The sequence below is a fragment of the Heteronotia binoei genome, chromosome 6 (genome assembly GCF_032191835.1).
Source record: "Heteronotia binoei isolate CCM8104 ecotype False Entrance Well chromosome 6, APGP_CSIRO_Hbin_v1, whole genome shotgun sequence".
In the NCBI taxonomy this organism is placed as follows: Eukaryota; Metazoa; Chordata; class Lepidosauria; order Squamata; family Gekkonidae; genus Heteronotia; species Heteronotia binoei.
Window position 1 is genome coordinate 84,230,643 of NC_083228.1, and position 24,832 is coordinate 84,255,474.

At 41.3% G+C, this 24,832-nt stretch overlaps 2 protein-coding genes across 4 annotated transcripts in view; one reads left to right on the forward strand and one right to left on the reverse strand.

Annotated features, from left to right (window-relative positions):
• The window catches only part of SENP2 (SUMO specific peptidase 2), a 29,701-nt gene extending 26,269 nt beyond the window's left edge, over window positions 1-3,432 (forward strand). For both annotated transcript variants that reach the window (XM_060242015.1, XM_060242016.1), the window contains 3 exons: window positions 374-458; window positions 1,934-2,029; window positions 2,524-3,432. In XM_060242015.1, the coding sequence (XP_060097998.1) occupies window positions 374-458; window positions 1,934-2,029; window positions 2,524-2,586 (244 nt within the window). In that variant the 3' untranslated portion in view covers window positions 2,587-3,432. The remainder of the gene's footprint in view (window positions 1-373; window positions 459-1,933; window positions 2,030-2,523) is intronic.
• Window positions 3,433-7,207: 3,775 nt separating this feature from the next.
• IGF2BP2 (insulin like growth factor 2 mRNA binding protein 2) overlaps window positions 7,208-24,832 on the reverse strand; it is a 104,308-nt gene continuing 86,683 nt past the window's right edge. Inside the window, exons 9-16 of one of the 2 annotated variants that reach the window (XM_060242018.1) lie at window positions 24,569-24,704; window positions 24,169-24,297; window positions 20,345-20,413; window positions 15,762-15,878; window positions 13,505-13,579; window positions 10,102-10,233; window positions 9,737-9,850; window positions 7,208-8,810 (exon numbers count right to left, since the gene is read on the reverse strand). In XM_060242018.1, coding sequence (XP_060098001.1) covers window positions 8,715-8,810; window positions 9,737-9,850; window positions 10,102-10,233; window positions 13,505-13,579; window positions 15,762-15,878; window positions 20,345-20,413; window positions 24,169-24,297; window positions 24,569-24,704 — 868 coding nt within the window. In that variant the 3' untranslated portion in view covers window positions 7,208-8,714. The remainder of the gene's footprint in view (window positions 8,811-9,736; window positions 9,851-10,101; window positions 10,234-13,504; window positions 13,580-15,761; window positions 15,879-20,344; window positions 20,414-24,168; window positions 24,298-24,568; window positions 24,705-24,832) is intronic. The other variant, XM_060242019.1, reaches the window with a different exon arrangement.

Below are 24,832 nucleotides of genomic sequence, written 5' to 3' on the forward strand. Positions count from 1 at the left end.
AGTACCTTACAGAACTTTTGACTTTTCCATTCAGTCTGAATTACCGTAGTAGTGTAGTTTCAATGGATAAACTTTTCTCCAGAGACAGTAGTACATTAATCTAATGAAATCTAATGTATGCTAATTTGCAGTAATATTGTGTAAAATGGCTGTTGTTTGCATGAAATGTGATCATTGTGGGATGTGTGGTTTTGAATACTGCTCTGTTTGTTGTGGTTTTGAATTGTATTTTCCCCCCTTACAATATCTTTCCCATTGAATGGTATTTTTTGAATTGAAAAAAGTTGGTTATGAAAGACTTGGTTAACTTTATATAGTGATGCACTCTGTGCTTAGGAGAACCTCCATAAATGTATCTTACTTTATTGAACAGACAATATCTGTATGAAGAAAGCAAAGCCAAGAGAAACCTAGACATTAATGTTTCATCATGGACGCTTTACAGTATGAAACCATATGTAAGTGAGCATCTTTTGACTTTATAGACTGTGCTCATTGGCACATATGGATCACAAACTAAACTTCTGAAGCACTGAATGTTGGATTTGTTGAGGGCTTTTATATAGTATTGCTTAAATGAACTCACAACAGAGTTGCATACTAATCTTTCAGTCTAGAAATTTGTTTGGAGTTAAATACTAACTGTACCTTATGGTGGCAAAGGGGTCTTGCTGCTTAAGCGATGTAGATTTCATGGAATGTCTTTTTGGAATGCCCCCTATCTTATTGGTTGATTGATTGGATTTATAACCCACCTTTCCCTGGAAAACAGGGCTCAGCAGGTAACAACATGTACATAAACAATATCTTGAACTCTGAAGTCTAATATTTATGTAAGGCAAGCATGTTAATATAGTGGGGGAGGGATGACAGATCCTTTTCTTCTTGTGGCTTGGTTTTCAGTTAGATAGATCCAAGTGGGCAGCTGTGTTGGTCTGAAGCAATAGAACAAAGCAGTAGACAAGGTGCACCTTTAAGACCAACTAAGTTTTATTCAGAATGTAAGCTTTCATATGCTCTAAGCAGACTTCATCAGACAAAAGTGGAATGGCAAGCAGTTCTAAATATAGAGAAAGTGGGCACTGAGTTAGTATGTAGAGTCATGGAAATGTTTCTAGCAGATTAAAAGAATCACAAATTGGGGTCTGTGTTTGTTAGTGTTGTTAACTGGACTGAAACAACAGTAGAGGGTGATGAAAAGTAGATTGATGTCATAGGTGTGAAATGCCATAAATCTGGGCATCATTCTGGCTTTGTTAGTTCTGGGTTTAAATAGAGGGCATTAGTTTCTAAAGAGAAACCAATGTAATAAGATAAAACAGCCAATATCCCTTATTTGAGTATGGGATATTGGCTGTTTGTCTTATTACATATACTAACCCCTCTTCCACTATATTTTAATGTATTCTTTTTTCCTAATGGCAAACTATAATGATGTTATAACCTCTTGAGAAACTAATGCCCTCTATTTAAACCCAGAACTTAAAGCCAGAATGATACCCAGATTTATGGCACTTCGCACCTATGACATCAGTCTACCTTTTATCACCCTCCACTGTTGTTTCAGCCCAGTTAGCAACACTAACTAACAAACACAGACCCCAATTTGTGATTCTTTTAATCTGCTAAAAACATTTCCATGACTCTACATGCCAACTCACTGCCCACTTTCTCTGTATTTAGGACTGCTTGCCATTCCATTTTTGTCTGATGAAGTCTGCTTAGAGCATACGAAAGCTTACATTCTGAATAAAATTTAGTTGGTCTTAAAGGTGCCACTTGTCTACTACTTTGTTCTCTTGGTTTCCAATTGTAAGTTTGGTAGTTTGTAAATTCCATCTTTGTAAATTCAGTAAACCTACAATTTTAAACAAAGCTAAAAGAAACTAATAGATACCTTTGCATCTCTATTTCCACCCATCTTGCCACTTAGGAAATTCCTCAACAGTTAAATAGCAGTGACTGTGGAATATTTGCTTGTAAATATGCAGACTTTATCTCCAAGGATAAACCGATTACATTTACTCAGGTGAGTGATGTTAAACACTTTAGGAAAAGCGGTTCCCTTACTGCAGAATGTTTCAGGAATTCAAGCCTGTGCCACATTACCTGCAGAATAGGTTAATGCAAAGAAATATTTCAGGGGCCATAGGGAGAAGAGCAAATAACTACTGGTTTGGTGTAATGGTTAAGTGCATGGACTCTAATTTAGGAGAACTGGGTTTCATTCCCCAGTCCTCTACATACAGCTGCTAGGTGACCTTGGGTCAGCCACAGTTCTCACAGAAGTGCTGTCTCAAAAGCAGTTATTTGAGAGTTCTCTGAGTCCCACATACCTCACAGGGGGCCTGTTGTGGAGAGAGGAAGGGAAGGAGATTGTAAGCCACTTTGAGTGAAGGGGAGGGTATAAATCCAACCTCTTCTTCTTCCATGGTAGCAGGATGTTTGGGCATTGACTCCTGCATAGACTGGCATTTGCCTTAATGAACACATTGAGTAATTCAAGATGCTTTCTTCTTGCAGCATCACATGCCTTATTTCCGCAATCGAATGGTATGGGAGATACTTCATCAACAGCTACTGTGACATCAGGCCTCTGATAGAGGTGCATTTGCACGGTGCCCTTGATTACAAAAGAAGTTCTGTCTCGGAAAACAAAGGCACTGGTCTGGCCTCTATTTCAGGGATGGGTGATTGCTCCAAAGCTTAGCTGAAAAGCAAGTTCTGCATCCAAGCTGAAATTCCCTAAGGAAATAAAGCAATGGTTTAAGAATGAAATTTAATGGGTTGATGGTGCCAGTTTAGTGAGAGACTGGCTTTCACATTCACTGTTGAGTAGCTTTTGAATTACCTGAATAGCATAAAGAAGGCAGCAATATATATATTGTCCTCTTCACAGGGACTACACACTACTGCATAAAGATATTGGTTCCACTTATTATCTTTTAAATTATGTTTTGAAGAACTGGAAATTTGCCATAGTCCTGTGTGCCATTTATCTATTTCCATGTTGCTAAGCTGTCCAGCTTGGCAAATTAGTGTTTGCCACACTTAACATTAATGTTAGCACTAAATCTTAAGTTTGCCCAGTTTGGGCCCCATGGCAAGTTTTGATTAAGAGCACCCAGAAACAGAGAATGGAATTGATGTGCAAGGGAGTGTACAAGCCCATGACATGTTTCCAGTCCTCCAGATGAAGTGATTATCTGTCATTGGGAGGCAGATTTGTTCATTTGTTTTAAAACTTAGATTGATAGTGATTTTGGGATGATAGAAACTTTGATTTGTAACAAATCCATAGAGGAAGCCCTAAAATGAGGGCCAGTGTTTATTTTAAAATGTATATATTGTATGAGTTTATTTATTTGTATTCCTGTATTTAAATGCAAATGTGTTAAAAAGGTCTTTCATAAACTGAAAATGGAAATAATACTTATCTAGTAAAATGGCTTCAATTCATATGAATATTGTAGATTAATCTGAAAAATTTAAGATGGTGGTATAAGGTTGCAGACAAGAATAAACTTAATCAGTGACAGGGCAACATTCAATAATTTTTCAGATATATTAAGTGCCTTGTTATAACTGGGAATGTGAGGGATAGCAATCCCAGTAGGTTGATGCTTCAAGATATCTATGTCACCTGTATATCTAATTCTCAACATGATCCCACTTGTGAATTCTTAAATCCCGAAACTAGGCCTGTGAACAGACAAGACAGATCATTCTGTAGGCCTGTGAAAAGCCCCAGGCTTGCAGAAAAATCTGAAAGTTAAAAACAAAATGGTGTGTAAAACCCCCCCGCAAATGATAAAGAAGCACCTGTAGCTTTAAGAAATGAATGTGTTCAGTGTATGTTGCTAGGCAGCCACAATATTGCCAGTTGGAAACCTTTGTTTCTGTTTAGGACAAGCCAGGGGGAGGTGTCAGGGCCCTTTCCAGAGCTGTTTTGGCCTTTGAGGGGAGGACTTACCAGAGTCATTCCTAGCAGCAAGAACTGGACAATTTGATACCACACAACTGTTATGCTTGGCTGCTTGCTGTTGTTCAACAACAGCCACCTCATGAAAACCAGTATGATATAGTGGTTAGACTGTTTCAAACTAGGATCTGGGAAACCCAAGTTTGAATTCCCACTATGCTGTGGAAGTTCATTAGGTGTCTTTGGACTGGCTGTCCATTTAATCTAGTTATTCAAAGGATAAAGGGGAGGGCAGGAGATTGTTTTAGGTCTCCATTGCAGTCAAAGGCAGAATATAAATGAAGTAAATAATAAATATAGTTGAACATGGGGAGAGGCAGATAAGATAGGTTTGTTAGTGGGTGGGAGCAAGAGAAGCAAGCAGAGAAGTGTAAGGCTATGGGGGGCTGCCAGAAGCTGGGTAGGAGAGAGAAGCAAACAGGAAAGAGTGAGGGTATGGGGGCTGCCAGAAGCAGGGGAAGATGAAATAGTATGGCGCAGGGAGGCAGGATAAAGTGATATCCCTGCCATTCTTTGCAGGTTTCCCACTACTGAACTGGGGCCCAGCTTAACTAACACCACACAACTTGGACAGTTTTCCCCAGGAGAGGCTGTCATGGGGAGGAAGGTGGGAAAGCCAAAGACTGGCACAAATAAAAGTAGGTTAGCTTGGTGAATGGAAAGGAAGGAAGGAAGCAGGGAAAGGGGAGAGTACATGGGGGTTTCTAGGAGGCTAGAGAGAAGAAATAGTGTGGACAAAAGGATTGGGGGAAGCGTGTCCTTGTGGGTTCCTCACTTGTGTATTTGTAAGGAAAAAAACCAAGAGCTGCATGAAAGAAAAAATAGTGCATTCCGAAGCATTGTGAGGTAGATATGGAGATATCATGGTGTAATTACAGACCTGAGACTTTTAAACCTGGGAGACAGTTATGAGAAATTAAGTCTGATTCTGAGGACTGATGTTGGTAGCGTGGAAGCAATTTGTACTGGAGTGGGGTGGTATTCAGGGCCATGCCTGTGGGCCAGTGGGGCTATGCCTGAATCTGGTTTAGGGGAGCCCTCCCTGTCCTCCAAAAATGATTATTTTTCCCCCACAGGGGAAATTACCCCCTAGTACAGTTGTACCTACTTTTGCTGTTACATAAAGCTGTTGTTTAAGAGTCTGACCTGGATAACCCAGGCTAGCTTGATCTTGTCAGTTCTCAGAAGCTAAGCATGGTTGGTCCTGGACAGTATTTGAATGGGAGACTGCCAAGGAAGTCTAGGATTGCTGTGCAGCAGCAGACAATGGCAAACCACTTGTGAATGTCTCTTGCCTTGACAACCCAGCAGGGTCTCCATAAGTCAACTGTGACTTGATGGCAAAAAAAAAAGGAAAAGAAGGTAAGTTTACCCTCTTCTGTCAGTTTGTCTGGTATAGGGTTGCCCACAGATGGCAGAAAGGAGCTTCAATCCCTAAAAAAGCTTGAAGTACAGCAAGAAAGGCTAATTGCAAGTTTAGTGGGGGGCGGGGAGAACAGTTGCTTGAAGAAGAGTGTTATTTACTAGACAGAAAACTACAAGAAGGTGTACTTTGTAATTACAGACAGCCTTGTAGCCAGCACTGTGCCCTATACAAATTGACAATACTTATTTAGTGCTTTGAGCAATTACTGAGTCTGTTTACAATCCATATACTTGGCAAACAGCAAGGCAGCAGTTACAGTCATACAGTATAACTGAAAAATAGTAAAATGATCACTCAGCCCAGTTATAGCCACTGTTATATGAAATTATCTAGCATACCTGTTTGTGCTGGTAATGGTGCTTGGAAGCTGCATTTGCTCACAGATTCCCAGTCCATAAACATAACTAGTATACAACAAATTAGGAACATGTATGAAATCACACTTTTAGGATCACTCTAGATTCTCCTGTGCATCCTGCAGCAAAGACAGCTGGATATATACTACTGTATGTGTCTCTGTTTCTGCAGCATACTTAAGAGATGATGGACATAATGGGAAAATGATTTGAAAGCAGATAGTTCTGCAAAGCAGAACTTAAAACATCACTTCAATAGACAAGGCTTTTATTTCTTCTCTGGCATATGCTCAGAGTGAATGGCAGCTTGTTAAGGGATAGAAGGGTATAAACCCAATGTGGTGGTTCTTGCTGAATTTTGTTATGGAAGGGTAATCATATTTTATAACCTCGATTAACATTTTAAAATATGTAGCTCAAAATGATTGCATTTCCTCAGTAATCTTCAGCATACCTCTGTAAAGTACAGTATGGTAGGTAGGTCAGCTCTGCCTCTTAATTACTGCCATGTAAATTTAATCTTTTGTGCTATTCAAGTAACTGTGTGGTTATATCTCAGTCAAGATTCAAACAAGGATTCAGCTACTGGTTTAGTTTTAGCTGCTGAATAAAGAATTTTTAGTGGGTTTATAATAATACAAGCAGAATACTATTTAAGTACTGCTTATCTGAGAACTATGTGCCGAAGATGCTGCTTACGAGCCTCACCAGCTGCAACAGTATACCTCTGGCCATTGCTCTAAGGGCATATTCTGTTGCTTGAGAGCCAACATCAGCAGTCTGCCACTACTTGGAAGCAGCTATTTGAAAGTACAAAGTTAGCTTGCTCCGTGTTCCGTGTCTGTGAGCCGCCCTGAGCCCGCCATCGGCGGGGGAGGGCGGGATATAAAAATAAACTTATCATAGTCAACCTCAAATCATATCTATACCATGTTGCCTAGTGTTAGTTAGCAGATTATCTTGTAGCATACTGGCTTCATTTTTTTTATCTGTTAAGTCTGGAGGAGGTTAGCCTCTTTATTATTTTAGCATATGTTAACCCTCTACACAGAGATGCCTGTGAGCACTCACAGCATATATTAGACTGAAGATTGTGTAGTTGCTTGGATACCAGCTGTTGGTTCAGTCTTACATCCATGTGATGCTTTTTGGTCATAGCTGCTTTGCTAGATTCTCAGTGTGGAATATTTAAAAAATTGGATTCTGCCTTCTAAGCCAATAGCTGTTGTCCTTAACTTACCTCCAATGATATTTAAATGTCACTATAGTGCAAGCAGGTCTGAAAGTACCTGTATTTCTGTTCTGCACTTTGACCTCACCAGCTTACTCATGACCTTCCCTCTCATTAAGACAGGAGAGAGAGGCTCTAGAGAGGTGTGTTCCCATACCACCCACTTTCATACTTTATAGCAAGTTACTTAAATAAAACTACTGAGTTCAGACTCTTGTTAGCTGGATATATTTCTTTTTTCACAGAACACTGGTTGAAGTAGAGAAAACTGGCATTGCACTCTGTTGGTACAACAATACGTTCACAGAAACCAGTAAAACATCCATCTGTTAGCACAGAAAACTCTAATGGTGTTCAACCTGTCAAACTCAGGAGTTCTGCTCCAGTGTCTCTTGCACTTCTATCCTTTTATTATTAACTGTTTCAAGGCCAGTGGCTCTTATCTAGCAGAAGAATAATACAGAATAGTCATCATGCAGAATGATGCTTTCTTCTACCTGCCAGCTGTCTTTGTCTAAATTTATTTCCAACTCATTTTTATTAAAAAAATAAAAAATGCTCCAACTCTCAGTTTTACAAGGCATACAAAATCTCAAAAAGGGATACACAAGAGCAAGGTGCTGAGGTATGAAAACACCTGAGGTAGTTCGTTTGTTTTTTTTCTTTTTGAAAAAAAGTTGCAATTTTCATGCCCTGGGCCAACAACCTCTTGTCAATCCCCATTTTAAAAACCCACTTCCCACAGTATTGGTGGCAGCATCCTACATGCAATAATGTACCAAGTGTGCAGTTTTCCAGTGAGCTGGGTGAGAGATCCCCCCGCCCTGGAAATTTAGGTCTCACTGAAGCTTGGCATCCTGATAAGCAAAGTGGAAGTTGTGGCTGGGTAGATTTGTTTTTTGTCTTTTCTATTATGTGTTTACTCGGAGCACTGCATTGTCGGGTGGTATAAAAGGAGAGACTGTATGCAAAAACCAGTTTTGAGATCTGTGAAGCAAAGAGAAGGTCACATGAGCTGGAGAAAGAAATGCATAGAGATTCCTCTGCTAACGAGACGGTATCCCTTCTGTTGGCACATACAGGCGATCCAAGATGGCATGCAGATGCCATCAGTCTTCCTAAAATCCTTCTAAATATAGTTCATTTTTTTTACTCCTGTTTTAAATGTTGCTGCTGGCAATCCTATCTCTCCATCCTACTTTCTGTTAGAAATCCATAATTGACTAGATTCTTTCCATTTAAGTCTAGAAAAGCCTGCATGTTCTAAAAACAAAATGTAACTGTTTTAAAAAGAAATTAAAGACTGGAGTTAGTTCAGTTAGCTATATTAATTCTAAAATATATTAATGCTGTCCTGTACAGCAGCCCATGCACTGTGTAAAAAAAAAAAAGAATGCTTTCCTAGTTATGTACACACATGTACAGAAAAGGTTCTGAATGGGTTTGTCTGCAAAATTTCCGCCTATGTTAGTCCAACTAAAGGGATAGCGTTGTACTGTTAGACAGACTCCATGTAGGCTGTGGCATGAAGGAGGCAGTCCCCTACTCGTTGACCCCCCCCCCCCACCGGCCTGTGTTACTGGAAGTCCTCTGCAGAGTCCCAGCCCCCTTGGGCAGACTTGGATGCCTCCAGATAGTCTTTGGTTTGCTCCCTGTTCGGTTATGCTGTCAGGTGTTGGAAGGGCTACATTCATCAGTTGTTGGCTAGCACCTGGAGCCTCATTTGCTGCGCTGCGAGGCAGGGGCTCCCTGAGGGTGTTTCTGTTCCTGCTGTTTCACCTGCTGGACAATTTCCCTGATCTTGCGCTGTGCAGTCTGCAGCAGAGGAGGAAAAAAAATTCTAGCATTAAAAAGAGAAGAGTGCAGCCTGTAAAAAAATGGCATCCTGAATGTATATGATAAACCTTGAAGACAGGCTCAGATTAAGATCCTTTATAGTGTCAGTTCAGCACTATGGGAAAGTAAATACTGTGTGTGAAAGGCCCACTGAGCAAGGCCTAGAAGGCCAGGTGTGAAGCATATAATTCTATCATCTATTAACTACTTGCCTTGCTGAAAGAATGCTTCCAGGCCATCACCCTGTGACCCACCAAAATACTGCATAAAAGCAGATAGTGCTTAAAAGCAAAAATGGGAATTGAGGAATCTTGGGGAAAAGCTGCAAGAAAAGCAACAACAAAATCTTTGTGTGAAAAGGCCCCAATGTCCTAAGAAAAGGCTTTGGTTATGCAGTCCCCTCCCCCCCTTAACATCATTGATAGATTTTGAAACTTAAAGAATCCAACTGTTGGTAAGTCTTTCAACATGGAGACCCCACCCCACAACATTTGGGTGCCATTTTCCCCCAGCCTTTCTTCACTTCCTTGTTTAGTTGTATTTTTTTTTTATTTTCCTCATCATTCCTTGTGTTGCTTCCGCAAACCACATTTTATCCAATGTGTGAAAACAGAAGAAAACCACAGAAAGGCAACATCAAAAATGGGAATTGAGGAATCTTGGGGAAAAGCTGCAAGAAAAGCAACAACAAAATCTTTGCGTGAAAAGGCCCCAATGTCCCAAGAAAAGGCTTTGGTTATGCAGTCCCCCCTCCTTAACATCATTGAATTTCTGAATCCATTTGTTGTACTTTCAAATATATACAATCTGTGTTATCTTTAACATTCATCATTTTAAAAATCCCAAACCACTTAAAACTTGTCTTTCCCTTGCTAATTTATTCTGATGTTTAAGTAGTACTGCACCTGACTGGCAAAGAAGTGACCGATAATTTTGACAACAACTTCCTCATTTTCGTCAGGTGTTTGGTCACGTGGTACGATTACTTCTGCGCTAGTTAAGTTCTGTAGTTCATTCACCTGCAACAGTAAATGTGACAAAAACCATTTCATCAAGCCCTCTGGGTTTCATTTTAGCAATTCAGGATACTTGCAAGTTAATGACATGATGAATAGGGGATTACAAAACCTCTGGGATGTTCATGCTTTGCCTTCCCTCACATCCACTCAAGCAAATCAATCCAAACCCAAAGCAGCATCTGCTTCCAATTGCAGAACATGGTGTGCTTTCAGCTGCTTCCCTTGAACCTGAGCAGAACTGCCCCACCTACCGTTTTGCCACCTTTTCCTATCACACGGCCTGCTGCAGAGGAAGGCACCTTGATATGGGCTTCAAGCTTCACTTCTTCTTTTGGATTGAAGAAGTTTTCTTCTTTCAGTTTCCCAAATATTCGTCCTTGGGCCTAGGAGAACAAATAGATTGGCTGGTAAACTTCCATAAGAAGTCTCATCTTATGGCCACAACAGTGTCCATTAAAATTAAAAAGTGGGCTGGTAAACCATTTTGCCCCCAATGGGAATAGGATGGCTTTTCTGTCTTAAGGGGAAGAGTTCCCAGTATTCAGATTCATATTAATGCTGAGAGTTACACCAATAGTTGTCGCACCTTGATTGTAACTGGCCTGAGTAGCAAGGGCACAGAAAACATCACCCAAAATGTATCACCTTGCTTTTACTGTTCAGCTTTTGCCTGTGTGACCCACTGTTTGCATTACATTATGTCATGACAGTTATCTATTTGCATAGTGTTCTACTTCTGTAATCCTAACCATACTGCATTGTTTACTGGATGTCTTAGACTGTTTGATCAAATTGTTTATCTATTTTGTAATCCACCTTGAGTCTCAGTGAGAACGGTCATCTCTATAAATGAGGTAAATAATTTTTTTTAAATGGTGGACAAAAAAATCCCTTTCTACATGCAGCTCTTCCGTGCTTTGCTCAAATGAAGCAGTGAAGCCATGCAAAAAGTCAGTCCTTTGGGGATAAGAGATACAGCTGCTGTATGGCACTGGAGGAAGCCCTTGAGCCTTGAAAGACTCAGTCAAGGAGGAAAATAATGTGCACAAAGCACTGGCCACTAGTGGGAGATGGGAAACTCCTGGAGATTTCGGAATGGAGTCTGGTGAGGACAGAGACCTCGGGGGTATAATGCTACTGAGTCCACACTCCAAAACATTCACTTTCTCCAGGGGAACTGATCTCTGTAGTCTGGAGATCTTTTTTTTTTCTTTTTTTTCTTAATTTTATTTATATCCCGCCCTCCCCGCCGGAGCAGGCTCAGGGCGGCCAACAACAGTACAAATCCTGAGATGAGCAGTAATTCCAGGGGATCCCCACCTGGAAGCTGAGCAACCAAAGAGAAATCACGGAAAGGTAAGAGAATGCTACCAGCCTCAATAAAGAACCAGAACTGTAGAAATTTATATATAATTGAACCAAGTAGAAAATTAAGCCACATATAATAGTAACTGAAGCCACATATTAGTATTGGAAATCAAGCCACAGAATAATGAAAATTAAACCTCATCAAAATGAAGTCTGATATAGCAATAAAGGAGGGAACTTAGCATAGTGGGATAAAACCACCTTTCAATAAAGTCCGTTAAAGTCCAGTGAGGAATGTAAATCTAAATCTTCCAATCCAAAGATTGTGAAGACAGATCTTCCAGGATTATTTCCAAATGCACTTAAGCATAAAGATTCCACGCAGCTATGCACAGGAAGTACTTAGAGGACGGGATAGTACTCCATTGTCCCCATTTCACCATTGCTTCTTCTCTAGCTGAATTTTAACAATCAAGACATGGCAAGAATGCTTTGAGGCACTAATCGAGCGCAACATCTAAAATCTTGGCAAAGTCTTCACCATCTTTGGATTGGAAGATTTGGATTTACATTCCTCATTAGACTTTAACAGACTTTACTGAAAGGTGGTTGTCGCGGAATTTTGGGTTGGGTCTCATGAAATGGACACTAAGCTCTTCAAAGATCTTAAGTTTCTATATTTCTCTTTAAGTTGGCCCCCTTTATGATCTTAAACATACTCTTTATGAAATTGGCTACAAGAACTCATTCTGAAAGCAGCCATGCTGTTATGAAATGAGCATTAAGCTCTTCAAACACCTTAGAAGCCTCTATATTTCTCTGGCTTTTGGCTGCAGTTATGAACTTGGCCACCAGAGTTCTAAGCTATTCAGCACTATCATGGGTTCATATTGCTAAGTGGGTGAAAGTTGAGTGTCTTTTAAGGACAGGAATTTCCCTATATGGTAAGGTCCATATATGGCAAGGAGGAAACAAGATGGAGGAACCCTGGTACAAAAGTAGGTGAAGGGTGAGGGCAATCTGAGCTCTGATTGTTTACATTTCGCTGTAAAATTGTTTACATCAGAAGTGCAGTGTGACCCAGTAGGTCTGATAAAGAGATGTGCTGAAGCCTTTAGAAACCCTGCACTTTTGAGCAAAAGGCGGGACTGTATCAGAGGCAGGGACCTCTTTGTCAGTCTAGCCCAGAAATTAACAATCCTTGAGGCCTCAAATATTGAACACAGAGCCCTGTTGGGACGTATATTTTTCATTATGCTCTCTGCTTGTTGTATGTTATGCTTTAGGCTTGACTGTATCAGAGGCAGGGACCTCTTTGTCAGTCTAGCCCAGAAATTAACAATCCTTGAGGCCTCAAATATTGAACACAGAGCCCTGTTGGGACGTATATTTTTCATTATGCTCTCTGCTTGTTGTATGTTATGCTTTAGGCTTGACTGAATTCTAACTGTGTAACTGTTTTCTGTTTTGTTTTCTATCCATATATTTTAAGGCTTCTAAAGGAGTCTTTTTAAGTCAAAAGGAGAAACTGAAATGTACTAAATCTATCTAACTCTTTTGTTTTCTATCCATTTGAAGCCTTCTGTCTAAAAGAACTGTATGAGCAACTGTACTAATGTAATCTCTTGTTTTGCCTTTCTAACTATATTTGAAGCCTTCTGTCTAAAAGAGAAACTTGGAGTCTAATAAACTGTTTGTTTTTCTATACATGGAGTCTAAGAAAGTTTATCTACGAGGTCTTAAAACTTACTAGTTAGTATGTATTAGCCTTTTCTGATAATTGCAGGGTTTGGATTTTATATTGTTAGGGGTACAACAGAAATTCCCCGAACAGTGGTTTTATCCCACTATGCTAAGTTCCCTCCTTTATTGCTATACCAGACTTCATTTTGATGTGGTTTTATTTTCATTATTCTGTGGCTTGATTTCCAATATTAATATGTGACTTCAGTTACTATTATATGTGGCTTAATTTTCTACTTGGTTCAATTATATATAAATTTCTGCAGTTTTGGTTCTTTATTGAGGCTGGTTACACGGAACCTCTGGTTCTCCTACTTCCACCTGGAAGCTAGCATCCCTAGTGCAAAAAGTTGCTGGCACCTTCATGATGCACTTCGTGTTGGGAACTAAGACTTCAGGATTTGTACAGTCCTACATCTTCCCACCCCCTCTGTTTCTGGAGCTAGATTCAACAACTGCTTGCTTGCTTAGCCTTGCTAGGTCAAGCCAGCAGTACTGTCTCCTCCTCTTGGATGTCTGTTGTCTCTTTAACAGTACCAGGGGTTGATGTGTGTAAAGAAATACTATTGATCACTGTGTGAAACAAATCTGCTAAATACTGGCCTTGAATTGTGCTTCTGGAGGCCCAGTAATGATAACCATCCTCTCACTGGCATCTGGACTCTCAGCGGGTGCAATCTGTAAACCACAAAGAATACAATAAGGAACACCAATCCCACATCACTGCCTAAAGACTAGGTTTCATGAGATTGTCTCTTTTTAAGCATGGCTGCCTGCACATCACTGAAGTCAAGCAGAATACAGCTTGCCTGCAGTTGTGGCATTATAGGATCGCATCAACAAGCTCCTTAGTTAAAGGCAAATGCTTCTAAACTGGTGTCCACAAAGTATTTTTTATCTTTACTAAGACTGTCACTAAAGACTGTCACTTGTGCTGTAAAGAACCTAGAAGTGAAAGGTGGTTCTGTGCCAGATGGTTGCAGGATTTTATTTTGGTGCAAAAGTTACAAGAAGGGAATCAAAGCAAACTGAAAAACTGGTTTGAAGAGGTTTTCTTCTGTGAGCCAAAACAAAACCCAAATGCTTGGCTGCCTTGAACCTGTACCAAACCACAAAATTTGGTGGGGAGGAATCAGGTTTGGTTTGATTTGGATTTGAGTTCAAGGCAGCCAAGAGATTTAAGGTCCAAGTTTTGTTTGTCTCCTTGTTGGTTTGGAAGGGACAAGGCTCCTCCTGCCTCTCTCACTGCACACCAAGAATGGAACACCCAGTCCCTCTCTGGACAAGTGCTTGACCTAAAAAGGAGGAGGGAGGCAGGATCTAACAATGCTATTCTGAGAAAGTGATCCATGGCATGATCTCTGCATGCTTCATCTTGATAAGGAACTTCTCATTTACACATGACCAGAAAGATCACTGAAATGGGGTTTCATTTTGAAAGATGAAACAAGCAAAGGAGAAGGGGGAAGCAAACTCAACCAAAAATGAACTGAGAATTCCTCAAAGGAATTTGTTTCAAAAATGTTATATATAGCATGCTCAATAATGTAATTTAAAAATAAGGGCCTGGCTATCAAGCTGCATTAAAAGTCACTGAGAATCAGTTTTACATAAACTGTTAGAAGTCCCTCATACAAAGGTGATTAGTACCCAACAACCAACACATATGTGTTTTTGTTGGTCATTTGGTACTTATTAACTTTGTATAAGGGACTCCTAATAGCTTATGTAAAACTGATTCTCAATAACTTAATGAAGCCTGATATTCAGGCCCTATGTTTTTGATTACATTATTGTGTACACTATATATTTTAGATAACAAATTTTATTTGCTGTAGCTTGACCTCTCAGTACAAAATAGGAGCAACACAAATGGATCAATGGACTGCATCCTAAAGTACCTTTGTGCAAACAGAAGGCACTTCTTCCACAAAGAGGGGACCCAAGATTTTTGTATGTTTCCCACTCAAGTTTTAGCCAGTATGGCTCTTGAAATTCCCTCAAACCCCAGGAGAAAGAGAGGGAGATCCTTTATTTGGATTCAGCCCCAAAATAATAAAAAAAAAAGATTTTAAAAAATACAAATCCAGACATTGCTTTATTAGAGGCCACAGTATAACCAGACAGATTCTGCAGCAGTTTGGGTGCATCACAAGCTTCTATCTAAATATAACAGCAGCCCTAATTCTTGATTATTCATACACAAGACTCCTCCAATTGGCCACATATAGCCCAAACCTTACTCACTGATGACATTCAGAGTTGGTCAGGCCCACTCATCAGCAAACCCCAAGAGTAACTTGAGTCAGTCTCCATCCATGAGTCATTTCCTAAGCATATCAATTGCCCGGTGTCAGCAACTAGCTGCCTTCTCTGCATTCACATGAGGACTGAGAGGAGACGACTGATTTTTTTATATCAGGGTCCACAGTCCAGTCCATCCTAACAGAAGCTACTATCTGAGAAAGGTGTTCAGCCTGCCTCTCTCTTTTGCCCATTAACCAGCAGACCCTCTTTGTTTGCAGAATGCATGAGTGCTTGATGGCAATTTCAACTTTTTTTTAAAAAAATGCCTCATGTTCCTTGAAAAAAGGGTGGCATACAAACATGACTGATAAAAAATGTATGCAGAGCACAAAAAGGCAGCACTCAGTGTTCCTGAGAGGTGCAAAACAAATGATAAACAGATCCTGGCACTCTTTTGCCATGGAAATTGCCTCTACTTTGAGCAGGAGTTGGCCATTCAGGGCTTCTAAAGCAGGGAGATGACACTGGAGGGATAGCAAAGAATGAGGCAGGATGGGCACAACACAGAAAGGCTTCCCAATTGCCCAAGGGGCCAGTCCAGAAAGGGACTTACTTTGATAGAAGCTCCTGCAAATCTCGCCAGCTGTTTAATGTGTTGGCCCTTCTTTCCAATAATGGCACCCACTGCCTGCATGGGGATGAACAAATTCACCACCTCTTGCTCTGGCAACTGTGGAGAGAAAAGGCAACCCAAAATTATTATTGGAAGAGAAAGACAGTCTCATCTGTAAAGATTTAACCCCACTCCCATGAGCTGAGCTGACCCTCTGAGGGCCACAGGGCAAAGAAGTTAGCAAGCATTGGCTCTCCACAGCAGGTCACGTGTTTACTACTCAGGAATCAGGACATGGATGGAGTCAGAGGAACAAAACAGTGAGCACTGAAGCCTAATTGAAGAAGCTACCACCAGTGACGTGACAGTGGGTGTGAAGCAAATCTTGATGTCAGTGGAACTTTGGTCCATAATTAAATATTTAATTGGATGAACATCCTATTTTATTTCAGTTGGGCTCAGGGTGGCTTAGCAGGTGAAGCGGGTGCAAGGGCGGGGAACCAGGAAACACAAGATCCTCACAGTTCCTGTATATTCTTGTTTCTCTTTGAAATTAGACTTTTCTCATCTTTCCTCTGACTTTGGCAAGTTCATACAACTCACCAGACAGACCTGTGAAAGGTCCATTCTGACATGATGGGAAAGCATGGGGAAATTGTGATTCCTTTTCCTTCTTCATGTTTTAGTTGTTCCTACTTTCTTCCAAGTCAAGCTGAGCAGGAATGAATAAACTACATGAACAGATTAAATTTGGGGCCAGTGTTCCCTCTAAGCTGAGTTAGCGTGAGCTAGCTCACAGATTTTTAGCCTCCAGCTCACACATTTTTGTCTTAGCTCAGGAAGGATGACCCCAGAGCACACTAATTTATGCAGTAGCTCACAACTTTAATGCCAGTAGCTCATAACTTTAATGCTCACAAAGTACCGTAACTCACAAAGTAGAATTTTTGCTCACAAGACTCTGCAGCTTAGAGGGAACACTGCTTGGGGCATGTCATGTCTCAATGAACCAGGGCTTTTTTTTGTAGCAGAAACTCATTTGCATATTAGGCCACACCCTCCTGATGTAGCCAGTCCTCCTAGTGCTTACAGTAGGCATTGTGCTAAGAGCCCTGTAAGCCTTGGAGGATTGGCTACATCAGCGGTGTGTGGCCTAATATGCAAAGGAGTTCCTGCTACAAAAAAAGCCCTGAAATGAACTATGGAAGTACAAGCAATGTAGACAAGGTAGAACCAGTAACAGTGGATGTGTGAGACCTGTTCCGCACTGTCCACTCCACTGATGACTCTAAAAGAGGATCAGCCAAATTCATGGAGGACAGGCCCATCAATAGCTACTAGCCATAATAGCTAAAGGGATCTTCCACATTCAGAGGAAGTAAAGTTCTAAATAGACTCCATACCCAGCTTGTTGCCTTCCAGGGTAACTAGTTAACCATTGCATGAAACAAGTTGTGAGATTAGATGGACCACTAGTCTGATCCAGCAAGTTTCTTCTTATGTTTTCCCTAGGGTTACCAATCCCCAGGTGTGGGCAGGGGATCCCCAGGTTTGGAGGGCCTCCTCCCGCTTCAGGGTCATCAGAAAGCGGGGGGAGGGGAGGGAAATGTCTGCTGGGAACTCTATTATTCCCTGTGGAGACGATTGCCATAGGAAATAATGGAGAATTGATCTGTGGGTATCTGGGGCGGCTGTTTTTGGAGGCAGAGGCACCAAATTTGCAGTATAGGATCCAGTGCCTCTCCACAAAATACCCCCCAAGTTTCAAAAGGATTGGAGCAGGGGGTCCAATTCTATGAGCCCCAAAAGAAGGTGCCCCTATCTTTCATTATTTCCAATGGAGGGAAGAGGTGTGCGGTCCCTTTAAATGTGATGGCTGGAACTCCCTTTGGAGTTCAATTATGCTTGTTTCTGACTCCACCCCCAAAGTCCCCAGATATTCCTTGAATTCGACTTGGCAACCCTAGTTTTCCCTGATGGACCAGATGTGGGGCCTGAGGGTGCCCCTGGACCTGGCTTTGTTGTTGGAATTGCAGGTGCCACTGTGGCTAGCACTGCCTACTATCAGTTCTGCCTGACTCATCAGCTTTACCCACTGCTGGAAAAAGAGGCCTACCATTGTTATCCATGCTTCTGCTACCTCCAAATCAGATTGCTATAATACATTCTATGCAGGGTTGGCTTTGAAGATTTCTCTGAAATTTCATTTGGCCCAAAATGTGACCATTCATTTGTTATCAAAGGATGGAGGGAAACATGTATCACCTCAATATCTATATAGTTACTTCACTGATTTACTTCTGGTGAAACATGCATAAGACTGGATTCTCATCTTCCTTCATGACACTGGTTGTCAGAAGTAGGAGTTTCAAAAGTTCTAACCCTGATATAGCATGGCCCCAGCTTCTGTATGAATTATTTCATACATTTATGATTCACTTCTCAATGGGCATTCTCAAAGCAATTTACACATAATCATCATCCAATTGTGCTTTACAATAACCTATTGTACATCATAACCAGAAATCAAGGTCACCAAATGCCAGTTTCTTCATGATGGGCATATTAAATGTAATGTTTGCACACTCCCTCCCTCTTCCCTCAGCAACATGCTCCAAGACTGCAGTTTGTTGAAGACTTTAGTCTTCAATAAGTCATGATGTCCGAATGTGGGCTTCTTAATAATTGGAAGCTTGTTTCCTTCCCTACCTTCAGTTTATTAAGGCACTAAGATTTCATGACTAATTGGAGTGGAGAGGGTTGAAGCCTTCTGTCTTCTCTTTTGGAGTTCTGCACAAGGGATGAGTGGAGAAGACAAGACTTCACCATGACTCAAATTTGATATGCACAAAAATCTCTCCACCTGTGTGGCAAAAGTTCTAGCTACTGTGACCAGTACTACTTTAGTTGTCATACTTCCTAAACTGAATTCTTGACTGAATAAGCATTGTCACAGTCCATGATTGGGACTAAAACCTGCTGTTTGGAAAGTAAAAAACCGTGTTTGGAAAGTTACTGAATTATAAGGTGGATTCAGGTGAGTAACCATGCTGGTCTGAAGCAACTGAGCAAAATTTGAATCCAGTGGCACCTTTAAGACCAACAGGGTTTAATTCTGGGTATTTTGTGTGCATGCATGCATACTTAATTAGATACACACATGGCAGCTGATACCCATAATTAGACTTTGTTGGTCTTAAAGGTGCCACTGGTCTCAAACTTCATTGAATTGTAGGGTGTGAATATAACATTTGAAATAAATAAAAGAGTAGGGACATGGCCTCTTTCAAATCTAGACTTCTGCAATTTTATGGGATGAAGACTTAAAGACAAAATGCTGGGAGTGGTATCCCCAAATGCAAACATTCAACCTCACCTTAAAATGATGAAAAGCCCACCAAAGCAACATCAAATTATTAAAGCATAAATGTTTCTGTTATTATTAAAGCATAAATGAGGGGAAATACCATTTCAGTCCACCGTTTCCTGTAAGTCATAGCTGGCTAAAGAAATTCCCTGGGAACAGCCTCTCCTAGCACAGGAACATGTACCACATTATTATCATAGAACAAGACAGGCAAGTAGAGCTGGGTTTAGTACTAGCATTACTACTTTCTTAGGGACAACAGCTGTATAATGGCAAAGAATGATCAGTGGAAGCTTTTCATAGTGGGGAGATGCTTAATTCCTGTTACTGTAGCTATGGAATGATACCATGTATGTATAGCTTTATATCTATCTTTCGGTGTCAACCTAAAATTTATTGTAAATGAGGGACATTTTGCATGTAGAAATTCCCAGGCTCAATCCTTGTATCTCCAGTTAAAAAGGCAGCAAGTTATGAAAGTGCAGTAGCCAGACAACCTTGGGACAAATGGCCCAGCATTTTCATAATAGCATTTACAAAAAGTTTCCAAGAATCATGTGATCTAGACACCACAGAACAATGCCTCAGTGGCAATGGCAGTCCTGCATAAAACTGCATCAGGACAACATAATGCTGCAGCTGTACTTTGACAAGCTAGCTCCACAGCATGATCTACCATAGCACTTAATTTGTAACTATTAGCCCTGCAACTGCTAGTCTCCAGTCCTGGCTGCCATTGCTTCTTTATGGTATTCTGCACATAAACACAGTATCCTTCAAAAACATGGGGGCTGAGGAGGAGCTGGTGGCCATCAAAGAAAGAAATGTGTAGCAGCAGCAGTGACATGCAGAGACTGAGTGAGATGGAAAGAAAGGATCAAGGGAGGAGGATATAGCCTTTAAGACACCTACAAAGGAACACTGCAAACACTGCAAATTGGAAGAGATGACCCTGTCAAGCAGACACAGAAATCAAGTACAGGAGAAATCACAAACTGGCTCCCCATGACAGCAAGAGAAGGGCAAAAAAGATACTCCTTGGTGGTCCATGCTGTGTGTCTTCAGTAACAGGACTACATGTATCCTCAGGATCTGAATGTAGGGGGAAAGTGTTTTAGAACAAGGTGCCTGAAAGCATCCAAAGCGACAGACAGGTGCATTGCAAAGCAGGGTGCACGGAAGGCCAGCATTGGGAAGAATGGGGCAAGGCACTTACGGAGTGCTGATGAGGGTATGCACCAGTCGGCAAGGCTCCATACAGACTCGAGAGGTATGCCGCTTGATTCTACGGCAGGAAAGAAAGTGACCGTCAGTGGGGAGGGGCCAGGAGCAGACAGCTGCACACCCCAGGTTGGAGATGTATGTTCCTGTCTGAAGGGTATCCAACATTTCTAAGACATAATGATGGCTTCTCTGTTCCCTCTGCTTATTCATAAGATGGGGGAGGGGGGAAATGCCTGGTTTAGCCAGGCATATGTCTCTTAGGCTCTCGTTGGTGGTCCAGTCAACACTTGACTGTGCTCAACAGAATTTCTGCCCCATCTCTGCTGACAATGTTGCACTTCTGTTGACGTGAAGTGACATGGAAGATCTATCTGTGGTGACTGTGTTGATGTTACATGAAAAGCCTCATGATACTGTCAATATGCAGCAACCATGTACCTACAAATTTACCCACATAAACCTTCCAGTCTCACACTCTTTCTCTCACACACACTGCTTACAGGCTTTCATCGCAGAGTTCACAATGGAGATCAACTGCTTCTTAATACTAATTAATTCCCAATACGTCCCCTGAAGGGCTTTGCACTCCTCTGATCAACATCCACCAGTGATCCCTGGCCCAAATGATGTACGCCTGGCCTCAACCAGTGCCAGAGCTTTCTCAGCTCTGAAACCAACCTGGCGGAACTCTCTCCCAGCTGAGATCTGGGCCCCATGGGATTTAATGCAGTTCTGCAGGGCTTGTAAAACAGAGATGTTCTGCCAGGCCTATGGCTGAGGTGGTGGCAATTCATCTAGACTGGACTCCCCTGCTCTGCCCTGCTTTATTCCATCAGGGCTGACTCACCCACCCATTTGGTTGATAACTTTCCATATACAGTTACCCACAACTAGAATGTTTTAGTAATATTTTATGAATTGATTAATTCATTATTTTATAAATGTTAAGGTTGTATTATATTTCACTTATGTTGCATGTTTTAAACATGTTGTAATCTGCCCTGAGCCTCTTGTGTGTGTGTGTGTGTGAGAGAGAGAGAGGCCTAATAATTACAGAAATTTAAAAATAATAACTGATGTTACTTCTGTTTCATGCAAAACATGATGTATTCTGTGCTAGACATTTGCAAACTAACTCTTTCTTCCTTGTCTCTTGTGGTAGATTCAGCCTATTGATCTGCCAGCCTAGCATGGCGTCAATCTTCTTTCTTGCCTGGTTTCCTCAAAGACAAGTCAGAGGGGGGAGAGGAGAAACCAGATGGTGTCAAGGGGAGTAGAATCTTGGCATTGATAATCCCTTCTGCACCAAAAACTGAAAGAATTAATGTACTTTGGTTCCTCCTCCCTTCAAACTGTTTCAAGAACTTCTGAAGAGAAGGAAGAGTGGATTCCCAGCTTAAAGTACTGGGCTGGGGGGAATGGGGTAAAGGGACTGGAAGGGGTCATGGCTTGCACTTCCACAACTGACTTCTTTGAGGAGTGGGTCCAGAAAGAAGGGGAAAATATGCATGGGTCAGTGCTTTGTAAAAGTCTGTTCTCATTGGGGTGACTTCTACCAAAGAGCAATGGATGTAAGCCAGCACCCTCTGGTGGACAGGACATCTGAACCACAGCTGGGCAGCCAGGAATGTTAGATTGAATGCTGCAATAAGGCACAGGGGCTACACAGTCATCCGCATGCGAAAAAGTGGTTCCTTCCATTCTGGGATATTTCCTCACAGGAGCACATATGTGTCTTGTAGAATTCATTGCCACAGGAAGTTGTGAAAGCCACAGGCATAGTTGACTTTTTTAAAAAGCTCAGATACATTAATCAAAGGTACATCTAGCTGTGTCTGTAAGATGTGGCAGCTAAGAATGGAATACTCACATTTTAAGTCTAAACAACAAATTCTACAGATATACAAAAGGAGATGAGCTTTCCAAGGGTGTAAAGCCAGCTGCTGCTGGAACATGAATTTAAGCTTTTTTAGGATCATTAGATGTTACACTCCTAAATTCACAGAGTCTAGCTTTATGAGTTGGCAGGATGTTCCCCTCAGAATGTCAAGCAAATCCCAGACAGACCAGTGAAAAGGCAGGACGAGAAATGGAAAGGTCCAGAAAAAAATCTAGAAAAATTTTACTTGTAGAAAATTAACAGTGCAGTCCTAAGAACATTTTCCTGGAAGTAAGTCCCACTGAAGAGCCCTGAGCAGGATTCTGAGTAGATCTGCTTAGGATTGCTCTCTAAGGCATTTATGCTTTTACATTTCTTAAATATGCCAAAGAGTACAATTTCATATGCTAAAACTAGGTCACAAAGGATGCATTATATACTGTAAAAATAGTAAAATAAGTTTAGGTTTTATAAGAAAGAAAGTACTGCATAGATTTAAGTTTTCCTCAAAACTTCTACTAAACAAAAATGAAAGGTAGTCCCCTGTGCAAGCACCAGCCGTTTCTGACTCTGGGGTGACATCGCATCATGATGTTTTCATGGCAGACTTTTACGGGGTGGTTTGCCATTGCCTTCCCCAGTCATCTACACTTTACACTCAGCAAGGTGGGTATTCATTTTACTGAACTCAGAAAGATGGAAGACTGAGTCAGCCTTGAGCTGGCTACCTGAACCCAGCTTCTGCCGAGATCAAACTCAAGTCGTGAGCAGAGCTTGGACTGCAGTACTACAGCTTAACGCTCTGCACCATGGGACTCCTTAAAACAATACAGACTTTTTAAAAGTGGTTTTGCCAACATAGCTTTAGAATTCTGGAAATTTTCATCTCTAGGCAGGATATAGGTAATCTTTAATGGGGCAGATGCAAAAGCCTTCTAAGGATTCTATGTATTATTAGTTTTTTCCTATGACCAAGATCTCATGTAATAAATGCATGAAGCTTCTTTACTAAATCAGATCTCTGGCAGAGGTAACATACTATTTTCTGCTGTGATTGGCAGCAACTCTCTAATCCTGAATTCAGTTTTGATACACCTGACTTGAGTCACAGTGAGAAAGGCAGGCTATAGATCATAAAATTTCTGAGATCCTTTTAAAACAGGAGATGCTGAGGACTGAAGCTGGAACCCTATGCATGCAAAGCACATGCTCAGCCATGGAGCAATAGGCTGATCCCCATGGGTGTATGAAGGACCAGTGCAAGAGTCAGACAAACATGATGTGTTTTTGCACATAAAGTTTGCAAAAATCAGACACAGGCCATTCAGCAAGGAATAAAACACAAATAAACAGTCTCCTTTCTGAAGACTGCAATAAATGAAAGTCAGACTGACAGCTTTACACAGCCTTTCACCATTTTCTGGGTCATTAAGGAGTGGAAGAAGTGGCTGCTGTTTGTAAGGGAGTAACAACAAAGAACAACATAACAATCTTTGGTTCCGTAACTAAATGCTTCAGGTTTATAATGCCCATCATAGTAGGAAGGCATTTAAAATACATAACAGACCAACTATCACATCCACTTTGTTTCTAATAGAGTAACAGTTGTTAAGGTAGATTAATGTATCATTGTTTGGAAGCTGGCATTCCGTGGGAATTAGGTAGAGATTGACCCAAATGAGGAGACCTCACCATACCTCCCATACATGCATCCCCTTCACTGCCCCTGCCCCCAGGAAGGTACACTTTACAGTGCTGCCATAGCAACAAAGCTAAATGTATTGCTGTATGGAGAGTCCAGAGCTGTAAAGGTCTCCTTGCAGCAAAAAGGAGTTGCTGCCCTCTGCTAGCAAGCATCCTCTTCTTGCCTTGTCTCCCAAGAGAAGCATGACAGTATACAAAGTTGCACAGAAAAGCTGGGCATACCAGCAACTTACAGCGAAAGGGTTGTAGGGGGCAGTAACAGCAGGTCTGCGGGCTCCAGCTCCAGAGGGAAGCATGGATAAGCCTGTAGAGAAGATGCCCAAGGCATTGAGATTAAGTCCAGGGATGAGATTGGCTTGTTGCTATAAACAAAAACAAAAGGAAAATGGGAAATAATGAAGCAACCTGTGACAGAGAAAAAAAAGGCATGGGGTCACACAACTTTCATTCCACAAAGGAAGCCATGAAAGTAACTTTTTGAGGAGGGGACAGAGCATTCCCATGCCTCTAACTTTATCTGCCATTAGGGGTGGGGGGGGGGGACTGTTTGGCTAATAGCCAGGAGCACTGAGCTCTTACATGGCAAACACACACACACATACATAAAAAAAACTGGCAGGAGAAAGAGCTTACATTGACTGCCACAATGTCATTCTCATAGGCTTCCCGAAGCTTGTTCATGATCTCTACCTCAGCATTGGAGCAGGCCTCAATACTACCCTTCACGGTGATGGTCCTCTCAGGGTTATAAATGGTTAAATCCTGCAAACTAGGCAATCACAGAAGAACAAGTGAAAACCCCTTCCAGGACAGTTGTATTTCTTTGGATTTAGAACCTGCAGGATAGGTAATAATAATTTTTACAAGCCAAACCAGCAAGTCAAATATATTGGTCAG